The sequence below is a fragment of the Bubalus bubalis genome, chromosome 18, assembly GCF_019923935.1.
Source record: "Bubalus bubalis isolate 160015118507 breed Murrah chromosome 18, NDDB_SH_1, whole genome shotgun sequence".
Taxonomy (NCBI): Eukaryota; Metazoa; Chordata; class Mammalia; order Artiodactyla; family Bovidae; genus Bubalus; species Bubalus bubalis.
In genome coordinates this window covers 60,240,930-60,253,180 of record NC_059174.1, presented here as the reverse complement: position 1 = coordinate 60,253,180, position 12,251 = coordinate 60,240,930, and the positions used below count along the sequence as shown (strand labels likewise).

Sequence of the window (12,251 nt, the reverse complement as noted above, 5' to 3'; positions counted from 1 at the left end):
AGAAACATGTTTAAAAAGAAGTGGATTAAAGAATTATCAGAAGCCTAGGATTTGTGAAAACGTCTGGTGTCTCCACTTAAGATGACTAAAAGCAAGAAGTAATTTTTAGATTGCTTATCTTCTCTTCATTTAGTGGTTCTTGTAGGGTTTGATGTTGCTTTGCTCTCTATATCGTATTTCTTTGCCATCTCATTTTGTCCAGTTTTCTGTCTGTGATCTCTGTTTTGACGGCTACAGGAACCCAGTTAGTCTTCCATTTGGTGTCTGCAACTTGTTGGGTGAGGTTGGTGCAGGGGTTTGTGCCTTTATCCCCTCGACCTGGGCTTTAATTGGATTACTATGGCCAGAGCTTGCCCTGGATATTGAGGGGAACTTCCCCATTGCTCTGTGGTTTTCACTGCCCTCTTTGTGGTGATACCTCTCCCTGGTTGGTGGAATAGAGCCCCAGATCTGTTTCTGAGCTGTGTTTCTGATCTGTGGTGCGAGGCTGGTGGGATTGGGGCACACCCACTGGGAGAGAAGCCACTGAATATTTCTCCTCGCAAAATATTCTCCACGGGGTGTGCTCTGTGTGTCACCTTTCATGCTCTAGCAAGGTCTTGTGTGATCCTATTATTGGCATTGCTCTTGGCCCCACCCTAAGCATGGGTCACCCTGTTTATTTAACTCATATGTAGAGTACATCATGAGAAATGCTGGACTGCATGAAGCACAAGCTGGAATCAAGATTGCTGGTAGAAATACCAATAATCTCAGGAATGCAGATGACACAACCCTTAGGGCAGAGAGCGAAGAAGAGTTAAAGAGCCTTTTGATGAAACTGAAAGAGGAGAGTGAAAAAGTTCGCTTAAAACTCAACATTCAGAAAACTAAGATCATGGCATCTGGTCTCAACACTTCATGGGAAATAGATGGGAAACAATGGAAACAGTGACAGACTTTATTTTCTCGGGTTCCAAAATCACTGCAGCCATATAATTTAAAGACGTTTATTCCTTGGAAGAAAAGTTATGACGAACTTAGATAGCATATTAAAAATCACAGATATTATTTTGCCAACAAATGTCCGTGTAGTCAAGGGTATGGTTTTTCCAGGAGTCATGTACGGATGGCACAGTTGGGCTATAAAGAAAGCTGAGCACTGAAGAATTGATGCTTTGTAACTGTGGTGGTGAAGACTCTGAGTCCCTTGGAGAGCAAGGAGATCCAACCAGTCCATCGTAAAGGAAATCAGTCCTGAATATTCATTGAAAGGACTGTTGCTGAAGGTGAAACTCGAATACTTTGGCCACCTGATGCGAATAAGTGACATTAGAAAAGACCCTGATACTGGGATAGGTTGAAGACAGGAGCAGAAGGGGACAATAGAGGATGAGATGGTTGGGTGGCATCACTGACTCAATGGGGTCCCAAAGAGTCGGACACGACTGAGCGACTGAACTGAATTGAATCACTCAGATGAACCGTTGGGAGGAAACTGTAACCAGAGACCTGCTTACAACAGGGCAGTTGGCTTTTCTCTTAGGAAGTGAGTCCAGAAAGAAAGAGGGAGACCGGAACCCACATTGTTGTTTATAACATAACCACAGAAGTTACTCCTGCCAGAGTCTGTTGATACACAGATTGCTTCTGTTAATTGTTGTTGCGGCTGCTGCTGAAGTGATTACGTTCTACTTTTCGTCACTGAGGAGACACCCATCTTCACACACTCACACAAAGGGCTTTTGAATTTTCCCCGTTTTTCAACTTGCTGAAAACACCTCGGCTTCCCATAGAGACACCTCTCAAAATTTTTCTCTTTTGCCTTAATTGTCTGAAACACTAGTTAGAACAGGCAAGAAGCAGCTCTGCTCCAGAAGGAATCCAAGAGATTTAAAGGCATCAAAAGGCAGAGAAAGGAAGCACAACTGGACAGAAGGACCAACAGACCCAAAATTGACAGGAGTGGGGTTGAGGGGAGGCAAGGCTCCACCCCCACTGGCCCCTCCCCTACGTACCTGCGCTTGTGGCCTCGTCCTACCTTCTACCTTACGACGCCTCTCGTTGGCCGCGGCGTAGCGCACTCACCTGCCTCCGTACCGGATCATCCTCCCGCGCGTGCGCAGTATCCTGCAGACCCGGAATTGCTTTTAAATGAGTGACAGAGTGTCCTGGTGAGTTTTGTTTGTTTAAAACCCGATTCCTAGTCCCACAGCCTTTTGTCTTTCACACGTGGGTTTCCGGGGTCTCTGTGAACGTTCAAACTACCGTCTCCATTTTCCCGTCCCCAGTGTATGTCCTCGTATCGCCGTGAGAAGTTCTGAAGTCCTTCATCTTAGCTGCCGGCTCCCTGGGGTCCACATCCGCTTCCTGTTACTATCGTTCTAGAGTCCACGTCCTTCTCTGGGAGTTCTGCCTTCTAACTTGTGGAGACCGCTGCTTAAAGTCCTGCATTGCCCAACCCCTAAGTCCCTGATCCACGAAGAAGTGAAGGAGGCTGTATCTGTATGGAGTTTGGTCAGAGTCTCGCCTACGGTTTGAAGGGGAGGGTCAGCCTAGAACGTGTGGTTTTCACAGGAAGGGCCGCAAGTTCTGAAGAAAAGAATAAAACTAAAAACACCACGTTTGAGTCTGTGTTCCAGAATCCCTGCTGTGTCAGTGGCCGTAGAGGATTGTATTTTGTACCTCTTGTGATCCTCCCTCTGTGTGGGGCTGTGTTATAGGGAGCTCAGTGTGGTTTTCTAGGTATTGAACAGTCTATTTTCAACATTCAGGGGTCACTTCCCAAGACTGATCTTACGTGAGAAGGAAGCCCAGAGGAAGAGGAAAGCAAGGAGTCAGAAATGACTCATTCCGAGGTAAGAGGCATAGTCCTTTTGTTTGTTTATTCTGTCTCTTTCCTGAAATGCTGTTTCTTTGGACTTGATAAGCTTCTTAACTTCTGAACGGGTTTGTTTACACTTACCCATAATCATGATCCCAAGGAACCCATTGTCCTCCTGACACATCAGAATGACAGAAAACACAGTATTGCCAGCCAAAGAAGCTCAGTTCAGTGCAGTTCAGTCGCTCAGTCGTGTCCGACTCTTTGCAACCCCATGAATCGCAGCACGCCAGGCCTCCCTGTCCATCACCAACTCCCGGAGTTCACTCAGACTCACGTCCATCGAGTCAGTGATGCCATGCAGCCATCTCATCCTCTGTCGTCCCCTTCTTCTCCTGCCCCCAATCCCTCCCAGCATCAGAGAATTTTCCATTGAGTCAACTCTTCGCGTGAGGTGGCCAAAGTACTGCAGTTTCGGCTTTAGCGTCATTCCTTCCAAAGAAATCCCAGGGCTGATCTCCTTCAGAAAAGACTGGTTGGAACTGCTTGCTGTCCAAGGGACTCTCAAGAGTCTTCTCCAATATCACAGTTCAAAAGCATCAATTCTTCGGCGCTCAGCCTTCTTCACAGTCCAACTTTCACATCCATACATGACCACAGGAAAAACAATAGGCTTGACTAGAGGGACCTTTGTTGGCAAAGTAATGTCTCTGCTTTTCAATATGCTATCTAAGTTGGTCATAACTTTCCTTCCAAGGAGTAAGCGTCTTTTAATTTCATGGCTGCAGTCACCATCTGCAGTAATTTTGGAGCCCAAAAAATAAAGTCTGACACTGTTTCCACTGTTAACCCATCTATTTCCTATGAAGTGATGGGACCAGATGCCATGATCTTCGTTTTCTGAATGTTGAGCTTTAAGCCAACTTTTTCACTCTCCACTTTCACGTTCATCAAGAGGCTTTTGAGTTCCTCTTCACTTTCTGCCATAAGGGTGGTGTCATCTGCATATCTGAGGTTATTGATATTTCTCCCGGCAATCTTGATTCCAGCTTGTGCTTATTCCAGTCCAGTGTTTCTCATGATGTACTCTGCATATAAGTTAAATAACCAGGGTGACAATATACAGCCTTGACATACTCCTTTTCCTATTTGGAACCACTCTGTTGTTCCATATCCAGTTCCAAGTGTTGCTTCCTGACCTACATACAGATTTCTCAAGAGGCAGGTCAGGTGGTTTGGTAGTCCCATCTCTTTCAGAATTTTCCAGTCTATTGTGATCCACACAGTCAAAGGCTTTGGCATAGTCAATAAGCAGAAATAGATGTTTTTCTGGAACTCTCTTGCTTTTTCCATGATCCAGCGGATGTTGGCAATTTGGTCTCTGGTTCCTCTGCCTTTTCTAAAACCATCTTAAACATCAGGAAGTTGACAGTTCACGTATTGCTGAAGCCTGGCTTGGAGAATTTTGAGCATTACTTTACTAGAATGTGAGTTGAGTACAATTGTGCAGTACTTTGAGCATTCTTTGGCATTGCCTGGGATTGGAATGAAAACTGAGCTTTTCCAGTCCTGTGGCCACTGCTAAGTTTTCCAAATGTGCTGGCATATTGAGTACAGCACTTTCACAGCATCATCTTTCAGGATTTGAAAGAACTCATCTGTAATTCCATCACCTCCACTAGATTTGTTCGTAGTGATGCTTTCTTTTTTTTTTTTATTTCCTTAATGATGCTTTCTAAGGCCCACTTGACTTCACATTCCAGGATGTCTGGCTCCAGGTCAGTGATCGCACCATCGTGATTATCTGGGTCGTGAAGATCTTTTTTGTACAGTTCTTCTGTGTATTCTTGCCACCTCTTCTTAATATCTTCCGCTTCTGTTAGGTCCATACCATTTCCGTCCTTTATCGAGCCCATCTTTGCATGAAATGTTCCCTTGGTATCGCTAATTTTCTTGAAGAGATCTCTAGTCTTTGCCATTCTGTTGTTTTCCTCTATTTCTTTGCATTGATCGCTGAGGAAGGCTTTCTTATCTCTTCTTGCTATTCTTTGGAACTCTGCATTCAGATGCTTATATCTTTCCTTTTCTCCTTTGCTTTTCGCTTCTCTTTTTTTCACAGCTATTTGTAAGGCCTCCCCAGATAGCCGTTTTGCTTTTTTGTATTTCTTTTCCATGGGGATGGTCTTGATCCCTGTCTCCTGTACAATGTCCCGAACTTCATTCCATAGTTCATCAGGCACTCTATCAGATCTAGGCCCTTAAATCTATTTCTCACTTCCACTGTATAATTATAAAGGATTTGATTTGGGTCATACCTGAATGGTGTAATGGTTTCCCCTACTTTGTTCAAGTTAAGTCTGAATTTGGTAATAAGGAGTTCATGATCTGAGGCATAATCAGCTCCTGGTCTTGTTTTTGTTGACTGTATAGAGCTTCTCCATCTTTGGCTGCAAAGAATATAATCAATCTGATTTCGGTGTTGCCCATCTGGTGATGTCCATGTGTAAAGTCTTCTCTTGTGTTGTTGGAAGATGGTGTTTGTTATGACCAGTGCATTTTCTTGGCAAAACTCTATTAGTCTTCGCCGTGCTTCATTCCGTATTCCAAGGCCAAATTTGCCTGTTACTCAGATCTTATCTGACAGATTGTTATAATAACCCCTTTTGATATTTGTCCACAAAGCTTCCTAAATGATTTGACTTCTAGCTGACTTTCAAATGCTTCAGAGGGCCCCTGAGACATCCCAGGGAGCTATTAAACTACCTGGGTTCATTGGACATGTAAAGTTATATGGGAAGTCCTGTTGAGCGGGTGATAAATATTCTCAGATTATAGTGTATGGTGGATTTTACCAATATAGATATCCTAAAATTATGTGGAGTTCATATAGATCTGATATGCCCTAATAAAATCAGGTCAACTATAATTCTACTTATCCTGTTAAAGTGTTACAAGTCACAGCAGTGACCAGGCTACACGGTCAATTGCAGTTTAATCAGATTTAAACATGCCTTCTATGGTTTCACTCTGATGCCTTTGGAAAAATACTGCTACTTCATGATTTATGGAAAAGATTTTTCTAAGGTTAACCGATAAACAGCTTTTGTTTGCTATCTGGTAAGCTGGTAGCAGACTGGAATTTAGTCTAATCTCTATGTTAATACAACAAAGTTTTCTTAGAATGCAGCTTTCAAGAAGAGATTATGAATTTCTTTGCCTTTAAGTGATTTACTTTCATTTTTAAAATCTTTTGTTACTTTGGTAAAGTAAATAAGCGTTACTTAAGGTTATGGTACATGTAGACAAAGCTTATTCATCTTCTCCAAAAGTAACCCCTCATGGTTAGACTTTTGCCATCCTGATGCCTTAAAACATGGCCGTGGTCTGCTCCTGAATCACGGAATAAATATGCTACTGTGGCCCTGATTATTTTATAATTGCTCTTTCAGATGAGAATAGTTTCTCTAATGGCTTGTGGATCATAACTCATCCTCCTTTCTTCACATTAGAAATTGGGTAAATAGGAAAACTGTGTAAAAAAATATATTTTATAATACCAGCCAAGCCACCAAATCACGACCAGGTCTCTGAACTTGCCGTTTTCATCTTGGATCACATTAGGAAGACTTCCCACGGCCTATTGGCATCTGTACTTTGTATTTCAGGGACGGCTAATGTTTCAGGATGTGGCCATAGACTTCACTCAAGAGGAGTGGGAATGCCTGGACCCCAGTCAGCGGAAATTGTACAGGGACGTGATGGTAGAGAACTACAGGAACCTGGCCTCCTTGGGTGAGGATAACTGCCTTCCAGAATCCCTTATCTACCCACTTTGTTTTTGTTCTGTCATTTCTAGAATGTCTTCTGAAATTTTCTGCTTCCCACAGTATTTTCAGATCTGTGCTGTCTAGGGGATAATAGGTTATTTCTGAGTTTAGAAAGAAAGGCTTCATGATGAATCGTTGTGCTGGTGATGTTTTTCTTCCTTGATGTACTCTGCATCCTTCATTCTAGCTTAGTGGTAATTGTGTAAGTTCTGTGGTATTAAATAGTTGCACCCTCTCTTAATCTCACATTGACACTACTTACTTTTGCCTTAGTACTACTTGACCAGAATCTCAGGACCTGATTGTTAGGTGTGTGTTAGTATTGTATAGCAGCTTTGAATAAAGTATTTCAGGAAATCGTTTTCTAGAAGAAAATGCATTTTCGTCTCACCTGAATACATATTGGATTCGATACTGATGAATCTAACAACACAAATATTCCTTTCTCTGATCACCAGGGCTTCTCTCTAAGGTGGACCTGGTCACCTTTCTGGAGCTATTGAAGGATCCCAGGAATATGAGGAGAATGGAGGCAACAGCCATTTACCCAGGTAGGTATGAATGGCTGGAGATGATGACTCAGATGAGAGGTCCAAGGAGCAGCAAGGAACTCATCCTTCATCACGTGATGTTGGGAGATTTGCTTCAATGGAAATGGTTTTTGAAAACCTGGGTTTGTTCTGCTACTGTGATAGAAATGTATCACCTGCCCCATTCTCTCTTTCTGAAATCTTCATGAATTTATCTCCAGTGATTACTTTTCTCCATCACAGTGTGACCTAAAAGTCTCCTCTTGGCTTCTGACAAACTGCATTCATTCATTGCTCTTCGATTTCTTGGGGGCCCTAGGAAAACTCTGCCCATTTCTGAGTAACTGTATGACAGTCCTTTTAAAGTTTCCTTCTATCTCTAGACAGAAATGTGTGAGTGGAGTGGTAGACAAACTACCAAATTTCCAGGAATACTAGGGACGGGTTTTTGTTCTCTGATTTATAACTTCCTATCTACTGGGAGCGACCCAGAGGACCTTCTAAGTAAATTTCAAATTCAAGTAATTTTTCACTGCAGAAAGCAAAACCTGGTGAAAATGAAACAATGCACATCTCAGGTTGACTTGAAAGTTTCTCTTTACCTTATATGATCTCATACTAAATATCTTTAGTGTATTTGCCCCAATTCTAATGTGCTAAAATACTTTATTGTGTTTTATTACCTCATAGAATTTTAAAATAAATGGACATAAAATCTTAGCACATTTTCCACTACATTATTAATGGTTGATTCAAACTATGACAATTTTTAGATTATATAAAGAAATCTTTATTAAAAGTTCTAATTGGAATATAGCTGTTTTCCAATTTTGTACTCCTATACAGCAAAGAGCATCAATTATACATATCAGTCAGTTCAGTTCTGAGTCTGCGATCCATGGTCTGCAGCAGGCCAGGCTTCCCTGCCCATCACTAACTCCCAGAGCCTTCTCAAACTCATGTCCATCGAGTCAGTGATGCGATGCAACCATCTCACCCTCTGTCGTCCACTTCTCCTCTCATCTTCAATCTTTCCCAGCATCAGGGTCTTTCTCAGTGGGTCAGTTCTTCATATCAGGTGGCCAGAGTATCAGAACTTCGGCTTCACTATGTCCTTCCAATGAATATTGAGGACTGATTTCCTTTAGAATGGAGTGGTGTGATCTTCTTGCAGTCCAAGGGACTCTCAAGAGTCTTCTCCAATAGCAGAGTTCAAAGGCATCAATTCTTCAGCAGTCAGCTTTCTTCATGGTCCAACTCTCACATCCGTAAATGACTACTGGAAAAACCATAGCTTTGACTGGATGGACCTTTGTCAGCAAAGTAGTGTTTCTGGTTTTTAATTTGCTGCCTAGGTTGGTCATAGCTTTTCTTCCAAGGAGCGAGCATCTTTTACTTTCATGGCGGTAGTCACCATCTGCAGTGATGTTGGAACCCCCCAAAAATAAAGTTTCTCACTGTTTCCACTGTTTCTCCCACTATTTGCCATGAAACGATCTGACCGGTGCCATGATCTTTGTTTTTTGAAGATTGAGTTTGAAGCCAGCTTTTTCAGGCTCTTCTTTCAGTTTCATTAAGAGACTCCTCAGTTCCTTTTGGCTTTCTGCTCTAAGGGTGGTGTCATCTGTATATCTGAGATTATGGATATTTCTCCCTGAAATCATGATTCCAATTTGTGCTTCATCCATCCCAGTATGTCCCAATATGTACCGTGCATATACATTAAATGAGCAGGCTGACAATGTACAGCCTTGACGTACTCCTTTCCCAATTTGGAATCAGTCCGTTGTCACATGTCCAGTTCTCACTGTTGCTTGTTGACATGCATAGAGATTTCTCAGGAGGCAGGTAAGGTAGTCTGGTGTTCCCATCTCTTTAAGAATTTTTCACAGTTTCTTGTCCACACAATCAAAGGCTGTGATATAGTCAATAAAGCAGATGTCGTCGTTTCTCCAGAAATCTCTCGCTTTTTATATGATCCCAGGCATGTTGGCAATTTGATCTCTGGTTCCTCTGCCGTTTCTAAGTCCAGCTTGAACATCTGGAAGCTGTCGGTTTACGTACTGTTAAAGCCTGGCTTGGAGAATTTGGAGCCTTTGCTATTGTTGGAAATGAGGGAAATTGTGTAGTAGTTTGAGCGTTCTTTGGCATTGCTTTTCTTTGTGATTGGAATGAAAACTGACCTTTTTCCGTCCTGAGGCCACTGCTGAGTTTTCCAAATTTGCTGGCTTATCGAGTGCAGAACTTTAGCATTATCATCTTTTAGGACTTGAAATAGGTCAGCTGGAGTTCCATCACCTGCACTAGGTTTGTTGGTCCTCATGCCTTCTAAGGCCGACTTTACTTTGGATGCCAGGATGTCTGTTACTAGGTGAGGGACCACACCATCGTGGTTATCTCGGTCATTAAGATCTTTTTTGTATAGTTCTTCCATATATTCTTGCCAACTTCTCTTAATATCTTCTTCTTTTAGGTCCATCCTGTTTCTGTCCTTTATCGAGCCCATGTTTGCATGAAATATTCTTAAAAGAGATCTCTAGTCTTTACCTTCCTATTGATTCCTTCCCATTTAGGTCTCCACAGAGCAATGAGTAGAGTTCCCTCTTTCAATCATAGTTTTAAAGTCTCTCTTATTTAATTTCTTAAAACTAGTACTTTATTAAGTTTATCTTATTTGTATTCAGCTTCCTTGGACACTGTCTTATGTGTCCTCAGTTTCTGACTAGTTCTCTGTCACTATCATTTATGCTTCTTAGATTGAAACAGCTAATAGAACATTCTCAGAAACATGTGTGGCAAGAAGTGGATTTAAGAATTACTAGGCACCTAGGATTTGTGAAAGTGTTTAGTGTCTCCACTTAAGATGACTAAAAGCAAGAAGTAATCATTAGATTGCCTATCACCTCTTAATTCAGTGGTCTTTGGAGGGTTTTATCTTGTTTCTTCCCCTATATCGTATGTCTTTGCCATCTCATGTTGTCCTGCGTTCTGTATGTGGTCTTTGTTTTGAAGCATGCAGCCACCTAGTTAATCTTCCTTCTGATAGCTGCACCTTGGTGGGTGAGGTTGGTCCAGAGGTTTGTGCCCTTGTCCTCTCTTGATCTGTGCTCTGATTGCTGTTAACTGTGACCAGAGCCTGCCCTGGATATTCAGGGCTGTTTCCCCCTTGTTCTGTGGTTGTTAGTGCCCTCTGGTGGTGTCTGCTCCCTGCATGGTGGAATAGAGCTCCCAGATCTGAGTCTTTGCTGTGATTCTGATCTGTGGTGCCAGGCAGGTGGGATTGGGGCACACCCACTGGGAGAGAAGTCACTGAATATTACTCCTCTAGGAATGTTCCCCTCAGGGTGTGCTCTGGTGTCCTCTCTCATGCGTTCTGCAAGCTCTCATGTTATGAGGTGCTAGCACTGCTCTTGGCCCCACCTTAACCATGGGCATGATGGCACACGGCCCTGGTGTCTCTCAGCTGTTGTTTTCACAAGGTCACCAGCATAGATTCAGTGAAGTCAGGTTCTGGGATTGCATTCAGCATGGAGCTGGACCCGCTGTAGTGCTATGGAGAAGCTCAGGCTCTGTCCTGGCCCAGCCCCCTTGGATAGGAGCCCACAAAGTCTACAGCTACTAAAGCTATACCTGCCGTGAATGAGAGAGCCCTTGGTTGTTGGTTCAGATGCTCTGTAGGGGCTGAGGTTACAAAGCTGGTCATGGGTATAATACCGTGGCTTGTGTTGCTGCAAGGAGAGTTTTCAGCTTTTCTTCTTTATTGCTGGCATTCACCTGTGCTTTCTGCTCCATCTGTGCATGTGGCCAACTCACAGGTGTCTTCTCCTGAGGCTGCCCCAGAGCTCAGGATTCTGCTGATTGGGGAGGAGGTCGATGGGGGAGGCCATGGCTGGGGGCTCAAATGATCCCAGGCTGTGTAGAGTTCTTCATAGTCCTTGGATAGCAGGGGCAGGCATAAGGGACAAAGGATGCAGCTGGCTCATTCTCTGGGCATCACTCAACAATGACACTTTCTCTGTAGTGGTTCACGCTTCCTCCACAAGCATCCTGTTTATAGACCTCCTCCCTCACTCCCATCCCCTCAGTATGTCTCCTCACAGCACACCGCAGTCCTCTGCCTGGGTCTGCTCTCCAAACCCCACATTTCAGCACCCAGCCCTTGTCTGCATTGCTGGACATGCCGCTAAGGCTGGGTGGGCAGGGCTGGGGTCAGAACCCTGTGTGCAGGTCTCACTCTGTCCTGCTGCCACACACTGTTTGCCATGTTCTCTTCCCACAGAGAATGAGGCTCTTCTGTCCAAATTGAGCTCCCCCAGTGAGGGGATTCCTTGAATATGGAGACATCTCCTCACTTTCATCTCCCTGCAGGGTTGCAGGCCCCAACCCACTTCCTCTCCTCTTCTTTTTCCTTCTTCTTTCTTTTGTCCTACCCTACAGAGCAGGAATCTTTCTTTTCCTTTCAGATTTCCAAGGGCCTCCGCTAGTGTTCAGCTGGGCTCTGTGAGAATTGTTCCCATTTCTCATTCATTTGTGGAGAGAGAGATGAGCTCCACATCTGCCTAAGCCTCTGGCATCTTGATCCTTCCATCTCCATTGTATTTTTAAACTAGCTATGGTCATCAATTTTCTGTAAATCTTTAAAGATATTCACTAGGAATAGCAGGTAAAATTACTTGTTATTTGGTATCTTTCAGCTATGTCTCCACAGGACACCCAGGATTTGATGCCAAAGAATCCAGCATTAGAAGATGTATTCCGAAAAGTAAACCTAGGAATGTATCAAATATTTCACCTCAAAAACTTAAATTTAATGACGGATTGGGAATATACCAGGGTAAATGAAAGACAGTTCTTCCCCCAACAGATATCTTCTATCCATTCCAAGATGTATAATGTTGATGATAATGGAAGAGATGCAATCCAACCATCATTGTTCAATACATATTGTGGTATGGTTAATACACAACAGCTTTCCATGTATAATAAAATGAGTCAGACCTTAAGTAAGAGCCCCAGCTCCAATAATTACAAGAGTATTTATGGCGGACTGAGAAGATATTCCGGCAATGAAACTAGGTATACAGTTGAAGG

General features: G+C 43.1%; 1 protein-coding gene across 1 annotated transcript in view; it reads left to right on the top strand.

The window, feature by feature from the left end:
* The first annotated feature begins 1,365 nt into the window (after nucleotides 1-1,365).
* LOC123327519 (zinc finger protein 883-like) overlaps nucleotides 1,366-12,251 on the top strand; it is a 14,769-nt gene continuing 3,883 nt past the window's right edge. Inside the window, exons 1-6 of the mRNA XM_025270189.3 lie at nucleotides 1,366-2,153; nucleotides 2,271-2,496; nucleotides 2,754-2,837; nucleotides 6,469-6,595; nucleotides 7,089-7,181; nucleotides 11,855-12,251. The exon at nucleotides 11,855-12,251 is cut by the window's right edge and continues 3,883 nt beyond it. Of these exons, the coding sequence (XP_025125974.3) occupies nucleotides 2,823-2,837; nucleotides 6,469-6,595; nucleotides 7,089-7,181; nucleotides 11,855-12,251 (632 nt within the window). The 5' untranslated portion in view covers nucleotides 1,366-2,153; nucleotides 2,271-2,496; nucleotides 2,754-2,822. The remainder of the gene's footprint in view (nucleotides 2,154-2,270; nucleotides 2,497-2,753; nucleotides 2,838-6,468; nucleotides 6,596-7,088; nucleotides 7,182-11,854) is intronic.